Genomic DNA, 24,680 nt, shown 5'->3' with positions numbered 1-24,680 from the left:
AATGGGAGAGCTGGGTGGGGGCTCAGTTACTGCCTTCACCTCTGAACCCAAGAAAAACCCTCCTAGGTTCCTTTGGGAGACCATTCTCAGAATCAGGACAACAAATTTCCTTTTTAAACGTGGATCCCATCCCCAGACCTGGCCAGGGGCCCGGGATTCCTGTCTGTGCTGGCCCTGCCCTTGAGGGGCTGTGGGAGGCTGTTGTGTCTCACCCTCCCAGGCAGCAGAGCAGACACTTGTGTGGTGCAGAGCTGGATCTTGAGGAATTTTCCCTGGATAACAGAATAATGCCCCCAGCTAAAGGTGAACCCAATGCAGGAATGCCTGTGGCTGCCTTAGGAAACGCTGTCTGCCCTCAAAGTGTCACACTGGTTTAAGAGGGAACTCGGCAAGGCTGCTCAGGACTTGGATTATCCCACACTTTTTCCAGTAGGACTTGAGGTGACTTAGAAGTGACAGGAAAGCTCTCAAGGAAAACTGAGCTCTGCCTAACCTAACCCTAACCTCAGTTTCCTGACCAGGTGGCAAAGAGGAAAGGTTTCACCTTCAGGGGTTCCTGCTCCAAGTAGGATCAGAAAACGTTTGGAATAAACTACAGGATGCAATGTTACAGGGATTGCCTTTCCTGCTGCTGGGTTTTAGAAGATGGCAGAGGCAGCTGGACTTGCTCTCCCCCAGAATCAGCAGAACAGCCTCATTCATACCTCAGTTTTCCCTTCACCTGGGCAGAAGTTTCAGGGTTGCTGCTGTTAATTCTTCCTTTACCCCAGCAAACAGAATTACTTTGGAGTCTGCTGTTGTTGGCTTTTTCTTGGCAGCCTGGATCCAGCACTCCCCAGTGTCATTTCCCTGGGGAAGAATTGAGAAAGCTGCAGGAGCACACCCAGACACCCAGGGATATCCATTTCCATCCTGGAATTCAGGCTACAGGAGCAGAGCTGGCACCGCCTCAGCCCCAGGGACTCTGGGGTCACCCTCGTGAGCCTGGGCCTGACCTGGGCTCTCAGAGCCAGGGGGGAGTTCCAGGGCATTTTGCCTTTAAAAATGGAAATCTCAGCCCTGTGAGACCAGGGGAGGCCTCTGCAGAGCTGGGCAGCTGCAGGTCACACAAAAACCTGATGGTTTAAAAATAAAAACCCCCAGAAATGCTGACTTTTCACCCCCTCTGTGCTCAGGCAGCCACATGAGATGCTCTGGTGCTGCCAGTGCACACTTGCAGGAGAGAATTTGTGTTCCCATGGCTACTTTAGGGGGAAAAAACCCAAGAATAGGGAAGGATCTGGGCAGGATCCACATCCTGCAAGTACCCCAGGCTCCCCCTGTCCACATTGCACAGGTACCAACACAAGCCCCATCCATGAGGATTTACCCCAAAGGCAGAGATTCCACCTTCTCCGGCAAGGACAGGCACTGAGGGAGGGGAGCTGTAACCAATTCACTGCAGGCACTCCAGGCTGCGGGAACACTCCATTTATTAGGTCAATATTTCATCTGAGCAATACAGTTACAGAATATCACAATGCTGGTTACAAACATAGGATGGCTCCGTGGGCACAGAGGAGGGCAGGAGAGGTGGGGGGGAACCTTCATCCTGACACGACAGGGAGGGGCTGCAGGGTCTGGTAATGAGCAAGATACTTTTATATAAATGAACGTGGCACTACAGGTGGAGATTCTGGTTTAGAGGTGGGTTTGTGTAATTAGTTCAATTTATACAGTTATACAGTTCAAGCAACATCTTTTTCTCTTTTTTTTTTAAATGCTATTAAATTAAAATCCCCTGTAGTTCAATAAAGTATAAAAATAGTACTGAACCTGGTAATATTCAATAAAATGTAGAATTCATTCACATCATTAAGTAGTAAAGAAATTGTAAAGTTGTAGTTACCATGGCAACATTGCTTCCCAGAAAGGAATATACAGAAAAGAAAAGTTACACATATGGTACCTGCGACGAGTATTTAGCGATCCAACACTGAACTTGTGCACCACAAACCAAGTTTCTAAATATCTCTATATATTTATATAGTATATATCTTTTTCATCTTAAAATTTACCTTTGAAAAGAAAAAAAAAATGTGCACTTCAACAGACTCACTAAGGCCACTCATGCTATAGATACCGAGGATTGCAAGGAGTAGTGGAATACGAGACCCTAGAGCACACACTTCACACACCCAGGGACACCTGTGTCACTGCCCAAAACATTCCTGAGATTTAGGGACAAAAGCATTCCCAGTGCTGCCAATTCTCTGTAGGTACTGGAGTTTATTTCTAAAGGAAATTTTCCCCACTTCTCCCCAAAGCCCTCCCAGGGCCCAGTGGCTCAAGGGCCCCAGGCCAGGAGTGTCAAACACCCCCCACAATGCAGAGGCAGCTTTGAACTGACACTGGCCAGGAATTATCTGATAAGGGAACAAGGACTTCCGATAAAATCAGGTTCTGCACAGGCAGCAGAAGGAAGGATCTGCTGAAAGGTTGGTACCAGCAGCCCTGCCCTGCCCGAGTCCAGCCCATCCACATCACCCGAGGGAGCTTGGCCAACAGCTCCCCCCCTTTGAGGCACGGCCAGTTTTCCCTCCTGTGCTCTCCCTCACCCAGGACTGAAAAGGGAACCAACTTCAATGTGCATTTTGTACCATGAGAAGCAGCAATGGCACCTCGAGCAAACTCCCCCCTCACTGACCCAAACAACCTCACACAAAGTCAAACATTGAGGGTTTAACTTCATCAATAGTGAAAATAATTTACCTTAAGGTAACACCCGTGCTCACCACTCACCAGGGACTCTGGGGTGATTCCTTTACTCACCTTCAAGGAGAAGATGCATTTCACAGGACTCCCACTCCCAGCTCTGCCCTGTCACTGCCAGCAGCACACAGCCCCTGCGTGGGCACGCTGTGTGTCTGGAAATGCCAACCACTCCTTCCTGGATGGATCTTCCACCTGCCAGGCCCCCACCCTGATACTGACCCAGCTGGGATGGAAAACCTGCCCTGGGCTATGGCAGGAGGGGAGAGAGGAGCCACGGGGTGCAGGAAAACCCCCCAGGGAACAGAGGGCACTGCAGGCCCTGCCAGGGCAGAGTGGGGCTCACGCTGCAAGATCCACCCCAAGGAGTCCTTTACCTGCCTCTGGCGCCATCCCAGCAGCTTCCCACTCCTCAACAGCACCAAACCAACTGTGAGAGCAGAGAGAGCAGCAGAACCAGCAGCAGCACAGCATCCCAGACAGGCTCCAGGTGCCAACACAGAACCCTCCAACAGCTCCATTGGGAGACACAGAACCAAACCCCCACGGGGTCACTCCTGTGCTGTCCCAGCCACAAATGCAGGTCCTGAGCAGGGGAACAGAGCTGTCCCCACCAGGCAGCTGCAGCATCATCCTGCCAAGCCCTGTGCCCCAGCAGTGTCAGCAATCAGCCACAGCCACCCTGCTGCAGAAGGGACCTGCCCTGGAGCTGCAGGGCAGCTCAGCCCCAGGCAGGACTCCCTGCAGGCACAGGAGGAGCCCCTGGAGCCCTCAGGCATCACCACAACAGCCCCTGGGCGAGTGCTCTGCCAAAGGGGCTCCCAGGGAGCTTTAGGAGCTTCCTTCCCCTCCTGCCAGCACTGGGGAAGGACACAAAACAGCCACCAGAGCTGGGACCGGGGCCACCAACAAACCAAGCGCAGGCACGGGCAGCACAGCTCCTGCCCAGGCTGCCCACACCAGGAGCTGCCCTGACCTGAAGGCAAAGCACAAACAGGGACACAAGCAGGGCTGGAAGAGGAGCAGTGCCTCAGGCAGGCCAGCGCCAGGTGTCAGTCTAACAATGCTCCCCGCCCCAAAAACACCTTGGGGCTCCTAAGCCAAAAGCTGGAGACCCCAAGACTGGGAACACAGAGTGGGTAAAGGAGCTCCAGCCCAGGTCAGTGCAAACCCCTGGACCCAGCTGGGAGCCCCAGCACTCCTGCAGTACAGAATCACTCAGGTTCTTTAGGACAGCTTTAAGCCACGTTCCTGCCCATGTCCTGACAGTGTTACACACTTTGTTTAACTTTAAATACCTTTTAAAAGGATTTAAGAACTCATAAGAACTTTATAACTTGTCAGTGCCGTGGGCATTCAGGGTGAAGGTTTTGCCTTGTATAGCTGAATTTGTCTGTAGCTCCTACACAGTCATAAACAAAAACTGCTATAAATAAATCACATTTTAAATCCACACATAACTAAGTTGGATTTTCACTGAGCAGCTGTTGCAGACACACTGCAGTTAAGTCCTAATACCACAGGGGGTTTTATGCAAATACTTCTTTTCACCTCAGTGAAGATATTCTAAGTATGCAATCATTAATCTGCATTCACTAATTATGTCATTGCATTTTAAAGTTGATATTACCCAGCCTTTCCCCCCAAAAATAAAACACTTGAAGGCACCAGAATATGAACTATTGGCCTGTAAAATTTCACTTCTTAGAAGAGCCATTAAGCTCCAAGTCATGTCCAAAACCTCTATTTCTTTCTTCCCTGAAGATCATCCAGCAGCTTTCCCTGCCACAAACCCCATAAACCAAGAGAAAACCAGACCCCAAGAACATCCAGCCCCAGGCCCTTGGGAAGAGCCGGCCGAGCCCCAGCAGCGACTGGCCAAGGTACAAACCCTGAAAAGAGGGGGAGAGGAACCCCCAAAGTGACAGAACCCACAGAACCCCAGATCCAGGGCACAGCTGAGGTAACAGCAGCGAGTCAGTTCTAGTTTGTGTCACACAGCCTTGCAAATCTTACCCAACAGCAGGAAATAAAACAAAGCCCAAAGCAACACCCGAACCCACAGAAGCACACAGCCCCAACAGAAGAATTAAGACAAGTGAGAGAGGCATTCTCAGAGGGTCTGTCCAGCTGAGCTCTGCTTCGTAAATTAACGTAAGGAATCGGTTTCTGGTTGTACTCTTGTTTAATGTAGAAATGAAGCATCACAAAAAAAAGACCTGTTGTGCTTTTTGGCATTTTTCACTGACCCTTGCGACCTGTACAGTAAGTTGTGTTCTCCAGAAACAGAAAATGGAACTGGACTGGAATACAAAACTCTTCACTGGTATCAACACGGTATGGCCTCTGTTAGCAGAGAAAGAGCCCACGGGAGAGGGAAGGAGGAGTGGCTGCAGCAGAGTGGAGCGGGTGGAGCTGTGGCACTGCCAGGAATCTCTGCAGAAGCTCACTGGGTACAGACAAACCATCAATTCACTTCCTAGCTCTGGATCTATCACATGGATATCATTTGCACTGATCAGACACCTAAATGAGAGAGTTCTACTGTCAAAGTGAATGCAGGGGCAGAAATATTAAATTAAAGCCACTGGTCCAAAACCGGTTTCTAGCAGGCTGGTCCACCGTGGTGTCCTGGTCCTGCTCAGGGGAGCACTGGTGGTGGCACCGAGGACACTGTGCTTGCTGGTCTGTGGGATCTGTACTGGTCCAGTTCAGGGCATCCACAACAGCACAGGTGGCACTCAATGAGCAGATGGTGCTCTCCAGAGTGGGTCTTTGCCACTTCTCTTGGTAAGGCAGCAGCCAAGGCCAGCACATCCTCCCTTTGCTGGCTATTTACCATAAAACTTTGCTACAATGATACAGCAGCAAGACCTTTCTCCTACAGCTCCTCAGAGTACAGCTTTTGTTCTCTCTGTGAATCGGCAGAAAGCTCTCGATGAAACCTTCCATCCGTAATAAGAATGCAACTCTTTTGAACTCAAACAGTTTTATTTAATGTTTTCTTGCAGACTTTCTGCAAAGTAGCTTCTTTTGAAAGAAGAGAGAAAGAAGGGGGTTTTTTGGGAATACCAAGTTAAAAATGTGAGCCGAACTAAACATGCCATACACATGCTGAGAGGAATTTAACACACATTCATCCGTATGGGCACTCTTCAGTAGACTGGACCAGTGTTTCAACGCAAATTCCAGCCCCCAGAGAACTACATGGTTTAGGTTTCACAGTATGACTTTTCCCCCTGTAACCTGGGGGAAAAAACCTTAACTGGTTAATTGACCAAGTTCTTAGCTGCTCTGTCCCTCGAGGTTCTGAGACATCAGAAAAGACTGGACCACTTCTTCCGTGGACTGGGGGCTGGTGCTGACGTCCTCCAGCGCATCCGTGACCGAGAACTGCCGGTCCCGCAACCGGTTCCAGTTGGCCAAAATGTTGTGGTACTCAAACACCTTCTCATAATTGCCAATGGAATTGTACAGTTTAATGAGACCTCTGTAATCGTATTCAAGTCCACTGTATCCTTCACCAAAAAGCTTCTTTCCTAGAGAAACCCAAGAGAAAAACTGAGTTGAGAGGCAAGATCTCCACGGGCTGCAGCTGAGTTAGCAGGTTATTTTTACCAAGAAAATCTGCCTATACTCTCCACTCATGTTCTAGCCACAGAATGTTGTCTAGAGATTAACAACCAAGTTATTTTCTAAAAACTTGAACTTAGGTTTCCTGTAGTCACTTACCAATTGCTATGGATCTCAGATAAAGCTTTTCAGCATTTTCATACTGGTTCATGTCATAGTTGTAGAGGGAGGCGAGATGGCCCACGGAGAGGGCAACTTCATAATCCTCCTGCCCTAGGAGCTGCTCCTTGATCTGGATGGCCTTGATGTGCATTTCCTCTGCTTCCTGCCAGGGCCAGAGTCACACAGGTCAGTCAGACACCACTCACCACCCCACAGAAAGAGGGGAAAGTTAGTTTAAATCAACTGAACTATGTAGCAGCTCAAACAGCAGCATCTTGTAACAGGCAAAAACATAAACCAAGTTCTCCAAATTCTTTAGTGAAGTGAACAGCAGATCACAGCACCAAGCTCCCTGTCACCCTCTGAGGTTATCACCCATCTCCATGGGTTGTTTTTGCACAAAGCTTTTGGGGTGAATGATAAAGCACAAGTTTTCTAAGCACAGAACTAGCAACTGAACTTGGGAATTGTGGACACTGAAACCCATCATTTGCAGTAACAGATTTCAACTGTCTTTCAGCCTGAAACCTTGGTCTTTTCAGATTTCAGCAGATTTCAGGTCAGGAGTAAAGTCTTACCTTGAACTTCCTCATGGACTGATACAGTCTGCCCAGGTTGCCGTAGTGTTTGGCTGTTTGCACGTTGAACTCCCCAAAGGCTTTTTTAGCCAACTGGAGCGAGGAGAGGTGCAGGTCATGAGCCTCCTGGAGCAGCCTCTGCTCTGTCTCCTTGTTGTGACAGTCTATGGCAATCTCCTCCAGGATAAGTGCTGGGGGCAGGAGACAGGAACTGTTACTGTGCCCACACCCAGCTCAGAGCCAGGGACCCACCCGGGGGGACACAGCCCACCGGGCTCTGTGTCTGTCACCAACTGCTGTCACACTGCTGTGTCAAGCTCCCAACACATTTTTATATTCTGTAATTTCATCCCCCCACTCCAACTCATCTGGCTGAATTCTGGGTTTTTCTTTTGTATTTTATGGGTGTGCTGTAAACACCAAGGACTACAAACACCTCCATTGAAACAGACAACTCAAGCTGCATTGCCTGGGAGGGACCAGGATGAGCACAACCAAATGGTTCAAACAACAAAGGGAACTACCTTTAACTCTCTTTGAAGAGGCCAAGAGGAGATGGTCTTCTGGGAGAATGTGAGTGATAATGCCAATAGCACGTTCAGCATGGAATCTGGGAGAGGTGAAATAAAAAATTCAGGCTCTGTTTATGCATGCCAGCAGTTGACCAATGAAAAATTAGAAATATTAATGCAATGAACATTTTTCTTCATTTACAGCACTAACTGTGCTGCTGTGTGCTGTACTCACAGTGCATTGTCAAATTTCCCAGAGCTGTACTGGTGAACATATGAGGAATAAGCCAAGTCTTCATGAGCTGTAGCTACGTGGATGTTTTTACCTCCAAATACCGACTGCCGGATATCGAGCGCAGTCTGCAAGGGTTCCAAAACCACAACTTCATAAGTTAACACAGAAAGAAACCCCCAAATTCATCCCTATGATGAATCTACTGACTCTGAAATTCTCTACGTATTTGAGACACTAGTTATATAAAAGACAGGAGTCAGAGGAAGACAAAGCAAAACCCCACAGCTGGCAGTGTTCAGGGTTTTTTAAAACATCACAACTGCAGAAATCAACTACTCTCTATCTTCATGAATTAACTACAACATCTGAGAGATGAAAACCACCAAGAGAAACAAGCCCTGCTGCCTACCTGATAGATGGCAACAGATTGGCAGATATTGTCTACGTTGAGCAAGTAAAATCCGTAGTCTAGTAGCGTGTCAGAGTATTTGGGGTGCTTGGCTCCAAAATGCTCCCTGCACAAACACACTGCCATCACAAACTGAGGCCAGCTGAGGACAATTTTAGAAGGGTTTTTTCTGGAATGCCCTTACCTGGCAAGGTACACGGCGTGCTTTATGAGCTGCTCTGCCTTCTTGAACTCCCGTTTCACCACGCAGGCCTGGGCAGGGGAAGGGAGCACGTGAGCAGCTGAGCACTCACAGCTCAGCTCCCCAGACACTGCCACACTTACTCTTGGCTTCAATTCCAAAATATCATTGTGGTTACTAAAGGACTTTTTGGCTATTTAGGAAAAGGAGCACAGCATCAATAAACTTCCCATTTTATCCTGCCTGGCTGAAGGGATTGTGCTGTACCTAGTCCAGACCAAAGAGGGACCAGAGCCCTTCCAGGGAAGTTCACAGGTTATCATTGTCACAATGGTCACCCGTGCAGCTCTAACTCCATTTCAGAGAGACACAACCAGAAACAAACTCCCCCACCCATCCTGAGACAAACACAACAACCCTTAGGGCCCCTGAGGAGAATTCTGGAGGTAACAACCTCTCCTCAGCCATCCTTGGCACTAATTCAGTACCCAAAGCAAAGGGGAGATTTCAGATTCACCTTTGACGCTTGTCGTAGCACATCCACCACCACTTTTACAGGCAGCCCAACTGTGATCTCCTTCATGGCTTCTATGCACCACTTATAGGCCTGTGGGACAGAGAGGCAGCAACACAATGGAAGCTGGAGCTTGACAACATTGGAACATTAAAATATTACCTCTGAAAAGCTGATCATTTTCATTCCAAAATGTAAAATATGCAGCTGGAGTGCTTATGTGTAATGAATTGTCCAGTTATGTCTCAAAAGACAGACTTAAAAACCACTTTTAAGGTTAATAGTGAATATGTAAGTATTTTATATTAATCTAAGGTTTATATTGCTATGACTTTTACAGACAGAAGATGGTATTATATAATCTTTAAGAAATCCTCACAATTCCCATTGTGCAGGACAACACTCTGTCAGTGAACTTAGGGATTAAAGGAAAACCAGTTTATGGACTAGTTACACTTCACACAGAGTTTAACAAACCAGGTTCTGCTATTCATTTTCAACTATTAAAAGAAGCTTTTATAATATTTCATTTACAGGTGACCAACATGTATAGGCAAGGCAACACCTGTATGTTCATGCTGGTCCAAGTGCTGTGAAGAGCTCATAGCCTAACACAGAACATTTATCCACGGAAACAAGAGTGGATCAATGAATTATCACTCAGGCAGTGCCACCCAGGTGCCGAGGAGAGCAGAACCAGGGCTAGTGAGGCACAGCAGGAGGAGCCAGGGAGCCCCCAGGGCCTCACCTCATCGTAGTGGCTCTTGGCGAAGAGCAGCGCGCAGAGCTCGCCGTAGAGCGCCGCCTTGTTGGCCTGCTGCCCGTGCTTGGCCAGCTTGTCCATGTAGGACTGCGCCAGCTTGAAGGTCTCCTCTCCCAGGTGGTACTTGCAGTTCCCGTTGCGGACGTGCAGCAACCTTGGGGGAGCAGAGAGAGCTGCTGAGGGAGCGGCAGAAGCTCTGCCTGCAGCAGCACCAGGGACCTCTCAGTGACACTCGCAGGGCTGCAGCTCTGCCAGCCCAGCACAGCTGGGCACAGGGCAGGAGTTTCTCCTGCTGGAGATGCCCAAGGATTTTACCCATTGATACAGAATGCATTGAACCGCTCTGGTGTGGGGCCTTTGTGTGTTATTTTCCATGACATTCGTTCTTCCCAATAGTGATGAGATTCCATTCCCAAAGCCCTGCCCTACGCAGCCTGAGATCCCTTGCACCTCTTTCCCAAAGGGTGGAGCCCCAAGCAGCCACAGTAAGTATGACACAGCTCATTTTCCTGCATCCCTGCACTTTCCCCCCAAACCCTGAGTAGCTCCAAGTGGGCATTTTTGTGCTTTGGGGCTTGGGGGAGGTTTTCATGTAAGATTAAGGCACATCCATTCCACTTGAGAACCAGCTCCACCAGGAGAGACCATTTCATTGATCACAACAACTCAAACACCCCCTGCCCTTCCCTCTCCTATCCTGCTGCCTTCCCATCTGAAGGATGGACACCCAAACACAGCCAGTACCACCCAGCACTGCTGAAACCTCCTCCTGTTTCTCCAGAGAGGTAACAGTTCCAGCTTGTGGCACTTGTTACAAATAAAAGCAAAGAATTTGTGCATGAGTGCAGGCTGATGCTCGCTGGCTTGAAGGAGGTGCATTTGGAATGGGTGTGTGTTGATATTCCAAGCCCCAAGGGCAGAGCTGGATTCCCAGCCAGGGCAGCTGCTCCTGCTCCATGGCACACACCTGCCAGTGAGCAGACATGGAATTGTGGTGAATTAACCTCCACTGTCCCTGCTGGAAATGTGTCATTAGGCAGTGAGTAACTGAGACTGAACACAGCAGGCAAGGCTTGGGAAATCAGGACAACACAGCACAGGCAGAACTGCACAGAGGGAAGGGAAGCACAAAGTGAAGCTGCATTGCAAAGAGGCTCAAACTCTGACTGTGCAGGAGCTGCATTTTAGTCCTGATATCAAACATTGGGATAAAACTTCCGATCAATTGTTAAAGGGGAAGGAGCAAACAAGGAAATTGTTGCTCAATTTCTTTTCTAAACCTGTTTCCACTTGCTCCAAATAGAGATTTAAGCTACTGCAGCCATTCCCCCAGTGATACAGCTCAGCTCATCCTAAGAGCTGCCTGTCCAACACTGCCCCTCCATTTCCCACCCAAATGCATCACCAAACTCCAACAGTAACAAGAAAAGAAATAAAATCTCCATTTTCCTAAGCAGGGCCTGGCAGGCTTAGGGCACAGGGGCACAGGGCAGATGTGGATTTGCTGCACAAAGAGAACATCAAAAGAAAAGCCCTTCAAAACCCTGCAAAAGCTACACAAATTCCAGCTCTCCAGTGGGAACCAGCACCGTGGCTCAACAACAAGACAGCAAAAAGCAACACCCACATTTTTCCTTAAATAAAGCCTCAGAACCAAACACGATGTACAAGTGCATTGTGTGCCTGGTCACAGGAACATTCCAGCAACAAGAGACAGGAATTATAAAGAAACGAGAGAAGAATTAAGTAAACAGTTTTCCTAAAGAGAAAAAAACCATTTTGCCAACACCATTCAGTTGGGAGCTGCTCTGCAACATCAAAACCACGGAGCCCAAATCCCATGTAATGGAATAAGCCAGTGGGGATAGCACTGCAATTTAGATAAGCTCCTGGGAGAGATGATATCATCCAGTGTCTGGATGCTTCAGTGACAGTGTCTAGAAACAAAGAAATCTCCCCAAAACCCAAGCTAAACCTAAGCCAATCCTCTAGGATAAGCAGAGTTTATGTGATCCAGTTCTGAGTAACAAAAAATCCTTTATTAATCCAAAGGAATCTTAGGAGATAAAGCCAAGAGGAAGAGAAAAGGCCTCAGGACGTTTATGCTAATGGCTCTCAACCTCCTTTGATGTCTGCAATAACAGCTTTTGGGGAATAACCTCCCCCAACAAACTCAGAGCCAACACAGCAGCTTAGCAAGTCTAAAACCAGCAGAAGAAAACAATCCAGGAATCAGCCAAATGTGCAACAAAGAAGTGGGAGAGCCACGTATTTGTGTTATGCACTTGGACCTCTTGGTGTAACACGGAATAATGAGAGAGGGCAAACCAAAAGGAGCACCACACTCCCAGAAAAGCAGGGTACAAGCTCAGAGAAACCTCACACCTTCCCAGCTTCTCCACAGAATTTACCACTGCCAGGACAAGGAAGCACCAAGTTGTGCTTAAATAACACAAAACTTCACACGTTTTTAATCTGTGTTCTATTAATACTGCAGTGTACTAATTCAACTCCCAGAGGTTTGACTTGCCAAAGAAAGTGTCACACTTTCAAAAGCTGGACTTCAATTTTGTTTCCTTAAAACTCCCCCCAGCTCCAGTGCAAGCTCAGTGTGCGAGCCTCCCTCAGTGGGATCAGGTGGTTACAGCACCATTTACTCTTCTCAAGCTGAAAGGCAGCAAAATGAGTCCAATGAGTGCTCTCTGGCACACAAAGGTGTTTGGATTTTACAGACTGAGCCCTTCCCAAAGCATTTGAATTCTTTCAGGTTGGTACAACTCCAAACCAGCCCTGCTGAGGGTTTGGAGATGCCAGAACATTTCCCAGTGCCCCGAGGGGTGCTGTCCCAGCAGAGTTCCCCAGGGAACAATGGAAGTCTCCAACAACAGAGCCAACAGCCCGGGTCAGGAGGGCTCATCCCAACCCAGGCTGCTCTCTCCCTGCACAGAATGAAAACTCCTTTCCACACCACTGTCCAGCAGAGACAGTTCCCTCTTCCCCCCCTCCCTTTCTTTCCCTTCTTTTCATTTCTATTTGCAGAAGGTGACAGTTATTTTTAAGCAACTTCTCCAGCTTGCCAAAGAGCCTGATGTAACAAGAAAACTTTTTTTAGATTAATTAGAAGGCAAAGGACCAAGCAGTAGCTGTGGCTCTGTGTCCATCACTCCCCAGTTCTAGGAAGCTGGATTTGTGTGCCCAGGCTCCTGGCACCATTTCTGGAATGCCAGCCAGCAGAACCAGGCAGAGCAGCGTTGCCATGGCCCTGGGGCTGGCACAGGACAGCAGCAGCTCTTGGCAAAGCCTCTTCACCCTTCATGTTTGCCCAACCATAAACGAGATGCTGGGCTTTTTTTGGAGCAGCTTTCCAAACAAGTTTTGCTCTAGATTCAGATAAATATACAGCACATGCTTTGTTCTTTGTTAGAGCAGCTAAAAAAATAAAAATCCTACTTGAACTCTGCCCTGCAGCCTCCAGGTGCCCATGGGCACATCTGGAATGGGCAGAAACAGCCTGGTCATGGTGAGAGCAACAAAAGCCAGCCAGCTCCTGCCTGCAGCTCATCACACCTCAACACACAGGGGAAGAGAACAGAGGCTCTGTCAATGAAATGTGAACCCCTGCAGGCCCTGCAGCTTCAAAATTCTAACAGCAAAAAAAAAACAAACCCTCAGCTGTGGCCAGAGGTGCCCACAGGAATTGGACACCCAGATCTTGTCCCAGGCCCAGAGCTCAGCACTCAGCCTGGAGCAAGAGAACTTGCTGGATCTGGAATCAGGAAAGGGAAGTTTTGCCTTTATTTCTGCTCAATTGTATCTATGCTGTTTGCATTTGGATTTGGCAAATTCTCTTTGTAGTTAATAGAACTTCAGCAAAGTCCAACACAGAACATTCCTTCACGTGCAAAAATCCTTGGGAAACAAGAACTGCTGGGGCACTCTTATTATCCAGCAGTGTTACCCATGAGAGATTACACAGGATAGCAAAACATTGGGGTTTTTAATCCATTGTGCTGTGCTGCCAACTCAGAAGCTGAAAATCCAGGGATTAGTGTAAAACAAGCACCTCCTGATCTTCAGCTGTAGCCAGGAAAGTGTTCTGGGGCAGCAGGACACTAAAGGAGCATCTGGAGCTGGATGGCTCCAAGGTTTCCTGGGAACTCAAGGTGAGCTCACCTCACACAACACTCCACAGCACGGAACCAGTGAAGGATTTCATCGTGGAGGGTGCACAGCTGAAGGCAGGAAAGGAAAACCTTCTCAGCATCACTGTACCAGCCTGCATCTGACAGGAAACCCCCTGCAAAAATCAGCAACAAAGAGCAGCGTGAAGAGCAAAACAGGTTTTCAAGAGAACAAGGGTTTGCTCAGGTCTTACAAGATGATCACTTATTTCATGGACCTGCTCCAACAGACAGAAATGACAGAAATCCTGTCAAGGTCAAACCCTCCTGACCTGGAAAGAATGAAATGTAAGAGGAGAATTCTCCTACAGCTGAAGGAAATAATACTTTGGTTTAGGATGGCTTTTTGGTATTACAGAGTTTTCCTACATTTCTGTCAAAAAACCCCACAACTTACCTGCAGTAAAATCATGCAAATTCCTCATCACATCTGCAAACTAATTTTAAACCTAAACAGTTTGAACTAAAAAGTCTATACATTCTTAGATATTAAAATCCAATATATTTATTTTAAGACCCCAAGTAGCTTTCTAAAAATTCCATTCCAAAACACACAGCTCTTCAAAAGGCTTATCTTTAACAGGAAAAAATTCATGTTACATTAACTGAAACTTGCAAGAGAGAAAGCAAAGAGCCCGTGAGCAGCAGTTACCTAAAACAAAGCCAATCTGGATTGCTTTTTCTTTCACAGCAGCATCTGACTCTGCAATGTAGGAGCACCGTCTGCTGAAGGAATAGGCCAGGACAGAAGCAACCTTGACTCCATGGTCCATCAGAGCCTGGAAACAGTGATGGAGCAGATGTCTGCAACAAACAGAAGCAGAGATTGGTTGCACACAAGGCCTGAAAGCTCTCAGGTGGCTCTCATGCATTCCAAGGACAGAAGTCAAGGCCAAGCCCCCCTCAAACCCAAAGCAGATGAGTGCAGGCCCCCCTGTGAGGCTGCAGCTGATGGTGATCCACAGCAAGTTGTGTACAGGGACCCCCTCGGTGGGAGCCAGACACCAGCAGCAAAACTGCAGAGAGTTTGCAGCTCAGAGGCAGCGGGGAGGAGGCTCCAAACGCCGTCCCTCCCCCAGCACTCCCGCCCAAGCAGCAGCGATGGCTCCAGGAACATCACACAGCCAGGGGCGGGACCAGGGCCTGAAGCCTCAAAGCTCGTCCCGGTTACACGGATCCTGATCTAAAACAGTCAAATTCTGTAACTGCACAAATTGGAATATCTAATGACAGGGAAACTCTCCAAACTGGGGCAATCCTATCAGCTTCCCTCGGATTTGCTAAAGCAGCAGGAAGTGGGTGCTGTGACTGCTGCTCCCAGGGACTCTGGGCACGACCTCTGGTGTTGAGCAACTGGGGGGGTTTGCATTGTTTGCTTTTTCTTGTTTGTGCCTTTTTTCAACATCTCTTCCTAGGTGGAGAGATTGAGAGTTGAAATGAGAATCACTGAGCTATTGAGATACTCACCTTTTATCTAAAGCTCGTAGCACCTTTGCAAAAACTTCTAGTTCACAAAATTCACTACCCAGCTGGCACAAGCGGCCCTGTTGGTAAAGCTGAAAAGAAAAACCAGGAAAATTTATCTTCATATGCAAGATTGAGTTCTTCTGGGAAACCCAGCTTACTAGCAGAGATAACTTATGATGAAATCTAGACTTGATAGCATTGAAATTCAGCAGGCTAGAAAGTAAGGTCCTGTATCAGAAGATTTCACCTCATGAGCACAATTTCACAATTTCAGTGTTAAAACTGAGCTATGAGAGGTCCATAGATTGTTTCAAGTTTTTTTTTTAATCTATGGATGTATTTCCAGGTGTTTGTGCCCTGCAACACACCAAAACACTGCCACACGTGAGCTAGAAATCCAAGACAAATACAGCTGACCGTTTTGATACCAAATGCTTTCAGAACATGTTGAAAGGACACACAGGCTAGGATGCAGCAATGCAAATATGTCAGATAAAAATAAACCTAAACCCACAAGTTCTGCAAGGGGTCACTCACCAATGCCAGCACCACAGAGGCGCCAGCCCCTCCCCATTGACACCTGAGCTGCCTCAGGGGACTCCCCCAGCAGTAAAAGGGAAAACTGGAGCCCGTTCATGCATTTATTAAAAGCACTGCCTTGTCTAATGCCCACAGTGATTTGTGCCTGCAGATAAGTGAATTTATCAGCTGAGTTGCTCACAACAAACCACAGACTGTTGTCCATGCAGTGCTTGGTTAAGTTCTGCCACATCAGGCTATAAATGCCGTGGATTTACACAGGTACAAAGGGACTGTGCAAATAAATGTCACAGCCATCCATTGTGAACGATTCATCCCATTATCTGAAAGGCCCTGGCCCACAGATGAGCACAGGAGGGCACATGGCCTAAGGAAGCAGCACTCCACACCTGCCACAGGCACCAGCAGTGCTTTAATGAAAATATTCATATTCCTCCCAGCTTTAATAATGCCCTCAAATGCTTCCAGTGATCAGCATCTGGTGCCTGGTTCACCTTTTTCTCCACAAACACTGGGAGCTGATGAATTAATATTCCAAACACAGCACGTGAGAACATCTCCAGCCAGAAATTTAGTTCCAGTCAACTCTTATAAAAGCACACAACACTGGCTCTAGAGCACAGCAAATCTGTTATTTTAACAACACAACCTACAAAAAAACTTCAAAAATACTTTGACCTAATAACGTCAATTGCCAGAAATGAATGTTTTCCTCTTGGTTATCTATTTTGCTAAGGGAACATAAAAAAAGAGGAAGTCTTTTAAAAACCAGAGCAAGTTAGCATGCAAAGTTACTGCTCAGATAAAGCAGCGTGTCCCTGCACTTCAAAGGGATCCCAGCTCCTGCTGGATTCTCTCTGGCACTGAGGGAACAGCCAGGCTGCTGTAGTTAAAAGCCACAGCCATGGTTAAATGTTCTCATTCCTTCAGCACAGCTGTCTCATAGCAAATGCTCTATAAAAGCTAAAATGTGCATTCTGCAGTAAAAACCCCCCAAAAGCAGCTGTTTAAATTGTCTGGTATTCCATGCTCAAAGTGAAGGTGGGCATGCCATCAATAATTGATGGGATGGCTTCTGGAGGAAGCTTAGACCCATCCCCAAAGCATTGCAGCAGGATTTAAGGCAGCCAAAACCAGCATCAGGTTTCACAGTACTGAGTACAGAATCACCACCCCCTCCTATCACCTTGCAGTACCAGCCCAGAATCCCAGAGATCCCTGGTTTATCAAAAATTAACCACAGTAAGACTCTGAAAAATTTATACATTTATGAGGTTACATAAACACTTCTTGTAAGGAGAGAATCCCCCTTCCAGGAGATCCTGAGGCTGCCAAGGAGTAAAAGGCCTGGTGGGGTGGCAGGGAGGGGGAAGGTCCCACAGGAGCCTCAGTTTTGGAACATCAACAATTTCAGGCACACGTCAAGTTTGGCTCGGGCTCCACAGTCCAAGCTGCAATTTTTCACTGCTCTAACTTGAAATACAACATCTTTGGGACTTTCCCTGTCCCTGTAACCCCTTCCCTCGACATACTGGCAAACAGTTGGAGGAATTAACTCAGCTGGAAGCCTCTTGGAACTGTTGTGGCTGTTAGGGCAATATTTTCAAACGAAATTTGACATGGAAATAGTGAGTATACGTCAAACTGTGAAGTAATTCCAGGAGATCCAGTAACACTCATTGAGAAGCAGTTGGGAGGACTGAAGAAATGATTCTCTTGTTAAAGCTCCAGAGACAGAATTCCTGACCACAGCCTTGCTACATAACATGAAAACAAAACAAAAGTGATTCAAGAAAAACATGCCCTGACATGAGCACAGAGCTTTGGACTCCTAAAGAACTATTCTGCTCTGAACAGAGAAATGTCTTCCAGACACCAGCTTAACCTATTTGGAACCCACCAGGATTTATCCTTTTTGAACTACGGAAAAATGACTCAAAGCCTGCAAGGTGACTCCCAACTCCATCAGCTCACACCTGAGCTCTGGCACTGAGGAGAGGCAGAAATTTAATATACAGGTGGATTATTACACTGCCCAACCCAGCTGTTGTGCACAGCTGTGAGAAACTCCCCACAGCCCCTCTTAGGAGCCAAGGCTGGATGTTGGATTGCATGTCCAGTGGGTGTGTGACAAAAGCTGCACGTTGTGGTGTCCCCAGCTGAACACATTAATGACATTAACTTGTAACTTTATTCTTACATCATCTTTCTAGTAAAGTTCTTGTCTTTCTCCCTCTGGGAAGACTAAGCTAAAAAAAAACAAACAACCAAACTTTCTCTAAACATAATAAAAATATTTTAAATAAATTTTTTAAAGCAGATGGGGGTTAATTCCAGCCAGCTGTACAAGGATCCTCCAGAAAAGGAACTGAAGAAGATGCAACTTGAAAAATATGCTCCTGATGCTCCAGTTTGGCAGAGGATTGATAAACATGGATGTTTCAGGAAGAATTACAGAGGAAATCCAAGAAGCTCCAAGAAGGATGTTTTGTAATGCATAATAATGTCATGGAGTACCAGGCCAGACTGGGGAAGCACAGAGAGCTTGACAGACAGCAGAATTTGGGAAAAACATTGGGCTGAAACCACCATCTTCCTTCCCCACCCAACAAGGAAGGAAAAGATTTTCCTGAGTCAACAGTTCACTGAACCAATCTGTGGACAAAGACTCATCACCAAAATAATCAGTTCAAAATTTAGATACATTCCATGCTTTTAAACCAACTTCAAAATCATCTACAAACCCTCTGGACAAGCTTCTCCTGGATGCTGTTCAAGGCATTAAAAGAAAAAAGAAAATTCCAGCTCTCCTTGGAAAGCACAATGCCAATTCCCAGGCTGATCTGTACAAACCCCAACCAAATAAATAACCAAGAAAAAACCAATGTCACTGAACTAGTATGAATTCAGAGACATTTCTAGAGCTCAGTGCTTGCACACCCCAACATTCCCACTGCCCTGCTCTCTGGGCCAGAGCAGCAGAGCTGGTGTTGCACAAGGGAGACAAAGGCTGAGCCTCACACTCGTGTGATTCTCCTCAGGAACTGGGAAATCCCAGCCTGCCCAGAGCTCAATCAGCCCAGAGGAAATGAAGTGGAAATGGGAATTATTGTTCAGCAGGAGCTCAACACCTCTGTTCATGATGTGACCTCATTATCTCAGTTATGAGGAGTTGTGGTGGCTCAGACTCACCAAGGTTACTGAAAAGGTAAGAAGATACCAGGATGAGGAAATGTGTCCCATAGCTGGAGGTTAACAAAAAGCAGCCTGAGTGGTACAAGTTCGAATGCAAGAAGTTTCAAACCAGTAAAGACATAAGGAAGCACAGTTCAGTTCACACCTAAATTTAGACTGCAGAAATAAGGCATGTGTTAATAATAATAACTGGCAAAAACTCATGAGGTGGTGATTCTCCTTCAGTGAGAGGCTTTAACTGCAGAGGTGCTGGAGGGACCTGACTGAAGGCCAGCAGTGCAGCCCTGCTGCACCCCCTGCTCCTGCCAGGTGACAGAGAGGCTGCAGAGGGGTGTGAAACCATCACAGCTTCCCACACACACACTGAACTCCTACCCCCAACCACAGCAGCACCAGGGCAGCTCAGGCCCTGTGAGCTCACCCTGGGGGCAGAGCAGAAGCCTCAGAGGCTCTGGGATGCTCTGCCTCCCTCACTCTGTGCTGTGACCTTCCTGTACTTCCCCAGCAGAGAAGCTCAGAACTGAAGCAGCAGCACAGCCGCTCTTCATTTCAGGGGGGTTCATCCTTCTCCCTCTCATCAAAGCCCTGGAGACCAAAGTTTGCTACGTTCTAATGGACAGAAATGGTGCTTGCCACGATTCTCCATCAGGGAACTCAACCTCTGCTGCAATGCAGGGAACCAACGTTCTGCTGCTTGCTGGCAACAGTCAGCAAATTCCTGCTTGTTCATTGTCTTTGGTTCAAAGAACACCTAAACGTGACAGAAACCAAATTAATGCCATCTCCAGCTGCTCCTGTGGTTAATGATCTCACCAGAAAATGTTCCAAGAACAAATTATTTTCAAGAAAAATCAATTGGAAGGAAAGAGAAACACACAATCCAGAAAAGCCATTCCAAAAGGAAAATGAGCATGGGATGAAACTCCTTGTTAACCAATCAGCCAAGATGAGGCTGGCACTGGGCAACTCCAACAAAGACCTGGGACAGAGAACACTAAAGCAGCAAAGCCCCTTGAGAACCAAAGCCACGAGATCATGATGCAAAATAAAGAGCATAAAGCAGAGGCACAAGGGGAAAAATGAAATCGGTACAAGACACTGCCAGAGAGTTCAAAACCTGACTTCTGCCAACAACCTTGATTCTTTATAGGAACACCCTCTCAAAACATTATCCTCACCCCAAGAAACCACAGAATATAATAAGTCAACTTTTTCAGAGATTTCAATGTGGTTTTTTTTGGTTGATTGGGTTCTTTTGTTTGGGGTTTTTTGGGTTTTTTTGGACTTGCAGTTTACTCCAGCTGTCACTACTTTTTAATACACAACTTTGGCATTTTGTTCAAATGCTGAGTCTGAGTTATGTGAGATCCAGCATATTTCTTTCCTTGGCTTCTAAAACCTACACACCCTCTCACTCATCCTCCCCCCCAAAAAAAATTAAGCAAGAGAATCTAACTAGTTCAACTAGCAAAAAACCCAACCAGGATACACACAAACCTGGCAAACAACCAAAGGAAACAATGTATGATATGTGTGCACATTTTTATTTCCCCCCCCAGAGGCAGGTGTTACTTGTAACAATACTGGTTATTAAGCACCTCAAAATAGTGTCATTAATAAAACTTTTAAATATTTTGTAGCTCAAATGTAGGCTTGGAATTTTCCAGGATATCCTCACAAGCATCCTGTTCTGCCTCTTAATTTTCTAATGGTTGCAAGGAAAAGTCAAACAGTGCTTGAAAAAAAGAGATCTGCAGGGATACCCTGCTGAAGCAGAGCAGGTTTGTTGTTCTACCACAATCGTGATTATTTGATAGTGCCTTGTTTTGAGCTCCAGTCACCGTTTGAGAATGCTCCAGAAAGATAAACATGCTCAGTATGAGGAGCCTGCCTGTTCTGTCACCTTGCAGCAGAAGCCACCCCTTACCAAAGGCACAAGAACATCCTGCAGCTGCCCCAGCCCCATTCCCCACTCGGGTCTGTAAGGAATGCCCCAGGAGTCAGCAATTCCAGAAGATGGAGAGGTGAAACAAAGTGGATTTGCTAAGGAGGGGGAAATAAAGGCAGGGAGCTCTGACAACAGAGCCAAGCCCTGGACTGGAGGGTGCCCTGGGGAACAGCACCAAGACACTGCTGGCGCTTTCCCCTTTTCAATATCAGCACACTGACTGTCCATGCTGGGGGACCTCACCCCCAACTTCTGCATCAACCTGGACAGGCTGGTAAACCTGGGCAAGCCTGGCAAATGTTAAGCATTAATAGCAATGAACATGATGGAAACATTTTTGTATAGCCACAGACAATTAACATCCACAGATCAAAACAAAATCTGACTGGTACCACTTTTATTTTTTTGCAAAAATCAGCGGCAGTTTCTCAAGTACCACAAACCATGACTAATACCCAGATAAAAAACTATTACTTACAAGTTATATGAAATATTGGAAACATTTTTTTATTCCTTTTACTCATCACAGAATGCAAGTAACACAGGATACTAACAGCCAATTGACACCCTCCAACACAGCAGCAACAAACACCATGTAGTCAAAGAAATATTCACAAGTCTTCTAGTCTGTCTCACTCCAGAGACTGTTAATAGCTTTGGGAATTCTGCTTTAAAGAACTCAGTGACCAGGACATATGGGACATGGCTCACCATGGTGAACTGGGATTCAACATCCACCTGATATCCCAAATAACTACCCAGAGCCAAACCAGCAGCACACCCACTGGGAGAGGGATGCTGTCCCCAGCCTGACCTCCTTCAGCCACCCCAAATGACACTTCTGACGCTGTGGTGTCCAAACACAGAGCCAAGAACCAGTCACCGATTGTTCTGTGGGTGCACAGAGACTCACAGGAGGGTTTGGGAGGGAAGGGGCACTGGAGCAGGTGCAGCCTGCCCAGGGCAGGGATCCCATTCTCTAGAGCAGGGCACTGCAGGCCCCAGCCCAGCTCCTTGCCCTCCACAGCAAAGGTGACACTGAGGACAGGGAAGCCCAGCCCACTCTCACAGCCACAGAACACTCACTGCAGGCATGGCCCAGTTTGGTTTATTGTGTGTGAGGACACCCCATGGATGAGGGCTGGTAAGAGGAATATCAGTGCTCCTTACACAGGACAAGAACTCCTGTTGTGAAGCACAGAAATTACAGGAAAAGCAAGGGGAAAAGTTTCAAATTGTCAGAGAACAGGTTTAGATTAGAAAAAGGTGTCTGAGGTGGGCAGGCCCTGGCACAGGTGCCCAGAGCAGCTGGGGCTGCCCCTGGATCCCTGGCAGTGCCCAAGGCCAGGCTGGACAGGGCTGGGAGCACCTGGGACAGCGGGAGGTGTCCCTGCCATGGCAGGGGTGGAGTGAGATGGGCAGAAAGGTCCCCTCCAACCCAACCCAGTCTGGGATTCCAGGCATTTTCTGCCATGAACATCTGTCCCTCTAACACAAACACCATTCTGGGGACAGGCACTTATCACCTCTATCATCATCTGCTCAGCAAGATGACAGAGCCAGGTACCCCAGCAGAAGAAACAGGCTAGAGTCTCCTCAGAAATCAGGTGTGCTGCTGGATCCTCTTCAGCATGGAAGAACTCCACGTGAACCTGATCCAAAGCAACCGCTGAAGAGTGCTAATAAAAGCATAAAAAGTCAGTGATCAATTAAGCTCACCTACAGATAAGTTTTTAAACAGCTGGGAATTACACACCCTTGCACAGTTCTATCATCAGAAGGAGGTTTTGTTTCATGCTTCTAAAAACCACAGAGCACCATCCTCTCACCTGGATGAACATGAGAACAGGCAATGCCAAAGAAGTTTATTTGTCATTAACAGCTGAAAGTCACCCCCCAGATATTCTTCCACATTGTAATTTTCATATCTCCAGCCTTTAGCTGATGTGTCAATCACATCATTACCTGTGAGCATGCTCATATGTCAGAAAAATGGGTTTCCATCCTTCTTAGCACCTAAGGCAGACATGAAATAACCAGGACACAGAAAATGTCCATGTCTCTTTCAATGCTTGAGAGCAATTTCCCTGTCTCCAGTAAATACTACTGTTCTCCATGTATGTGATGGGTCATTACCTCTGGTTCATAAAGATTAGACTAAAGATTTACTTCATTTAAGAATTCCTAAATTTTTAGAAATTTGCTGGCAGAGGAAAGGAGGGTTATTCCTCATCTTAGGTTTTTACAGACATTGTTTCTCCCCTGATGAATGCTCATTTCCAGCTGTTCCTGTACATGAATGAAATGCCTGTTTAGTGGACAATAAGAAATTAATGGACCATCTCAGTGCACCTTTTACATCAAATCCGTATATTCCAGGGGCAGCTGAACGAGGAACAGCCCTTTCACCAAGGAATAATTTAATGCTAATAAAACTACAGCATTAAACAACTGTCAGTTCTTTCCATCTGGTTCCTACCAGCTCATTTATACTCGACCACAGCAAACTGCTCCCTCAACCACTGACATCATCACGTCCAATTCATTATTACAAAAAAAAAAGGAGAAAAGGAAAAAACATATTCCAGCACAGGCAGCTTGGCTCCATCCTGCCCGCACCGCTCCCCAATGGCGAGAGGCACCTTCCCCACACGACCCCCCAGGCCAGGCCCCGTCTCCGCGTCCCCCTCGGGGGCTCCCAGCCCCTCACCGCGGCCTCGGGGCGGCTCCCGGGGGCAGCCACAAGGCCCCAGCACGGCCGGAGCCCGGAGCCGCCGCTCCTCCAGCCGCAGCTCGGGCGGCCCCACAGCCCCTGAGCCCCCGGCCGGTCCTTCGGGCCGTGCCCGGCCCCGGCGAGACCCCTCAGCCGCGCGCCCCCGGCCAGGCCGGGCCCAGGCCGCCCCCCGGGCCGCTTCTCCTTCCACGTCCCACAGGCCCAGCCGGGCCCGGCCCCGCTCGGCCGCCGCCGTACCTTATAGTACACGTCGAACTGGATGTTCTCGGGCAGCGAGCGGATGTCGCGGCGCCGCGCCCGCCCGTAGCTGTCCACGACGGCCGAGATGGCCGTGTTGTAGAGCGTCTCGGGCACCCACTCCAGCTCCACCGCCGCCATCTTGGCTGTGCGGAGCCGCCTTCCCCCCCTCCCTCCCTCCCTCCCTCCGCCCCGCCGCCTCCCGCCCGCTCCACCTCACGGGGCTCCCGCCGCCTGCCCGCTCCGCCTCGCGCCCCGCGGCCCTGCCCGCTCCGCCTCGCGGAGCTCCCGCAGCCCTGCCCGCCTCGCAGCTCTGCCCGCTCCGCCTCGCGGAGCTCCCGCAGCCCTGCCCGCCTCGCAGCTCTGCCCCCTCCGCCTCGCGGAGCTCCCGCAGCCCTGCCCGCCTCGCAGCTCTGCCCGCTCCGCCTCGCGGAGCTCCCGTAGCTCCCGCAGCCCTGCCCGCTCCGCCTCACGGGGCTCCCGCAGCTCCACAGCCCTGCCCGCTCCGCCTCACGCCCTGCGGCTCTGGTCCCCCTGCCCACTCGCTCGCTCTCCATCTCTCCCCAGGGCTCTCAGCTCCCTGCCTGCTCCCCCTCACACCCCACAGCCCTACCCAGACAACAGCGGCGGTCCCAGGGCATCGTAAGGAGGCATGAGGGAACAGACTTGGGGGGAAGCAGGGTAGCGCTGTGGGGTGGGG

At 48.2% G+C, this 24,680-nt stretch overlaps 1 protein-coding gene across 1 annotated transcript; it reads right to left on the bottom strand.

Moving 5' to 3' along the window:
• Positions 1–1,455: 1,455 nt before the first annotated feature.
• APPBP2 (amyloid beta precursor protein binding protein 2) lies at positions 1,456–24,127 on the bottom strand. Its single transcript, XM_036394996.2, has 13 exons — positions 23,981–24,127; positions 15,327–15,415; positions 14,512–14,663; positions 13,852–13,975; positions 9,664–9,832; positions 8,919–9,008; positions 8,405–8,472; positions 8,221–8,326; positions 7,812–7,936; positions 7,589–7,674; positions 7,065–7,255; positions 6,484–6,649; positions 1,456–6,290 (listed from the first exon to the last, which is right to left on the bottom strand). Exons 1-13 carry the CDS (start codon positions 24,119–24,121, stop codon positions 6,037–6,039), a joined length of 1,761 nt encoding a protein of 586 aa, XP_036250889.1. The 5' UTR covers positions 24,122–24,127; the 3' UTR covers positions 1,456–6,036.
• Between the last annotated feature and the right edge of the window lie 553 nt (positions 24,128–24,680).

This window comes from Molothrus ater, chromosome 21, assembly GCF_012460135.2.
Source record: "Molothrus ater isolate BHLD 08-10-18 breed brown headed cowbird chromosome 21, BPBGC_Mater_1.1, whole genome shotgun sequence".
NCBI classification, from domain to species: Eukaryota; Metazoa; Chordata; class Aves; order Passeriformes; family Icteridae; genus Molothrus; species Molothrus ater.
The sequence above is the reverse complement of the archived record's forward strand: the minus strand, read 5'-3'. Positions and strand labels throughout refer to the sequence as shown.

What these genes read in the sequence shown, in the direction of transcription:
- APPBP2 (XM_036394996.2), bottom strand. Translation starts at nt 24,121, where the DNA reads ATGGCGGCGGTGGAGCTGGAGTGGGTGCCCGAGACGCTCTACAACACG. An exon ending in CACGCCGTGTACCTTGCCAG is followed by an intron (nt 8,327 to 8,404) that starts GTAAGGGCATTC and finishes GTGTTTGTGCAG; the next exon opens with GGAGCATTTTGGAGCCAAGC. An exon ending in AATCTGTTGCCATCTATCAG is followed by an intron (nt 7,937 to 8,220) that starts GTAGGCAGCAGG and finishes GAACCCTTGCAG; the next exon opens with ACTGCGCTCGATATCCGGCA.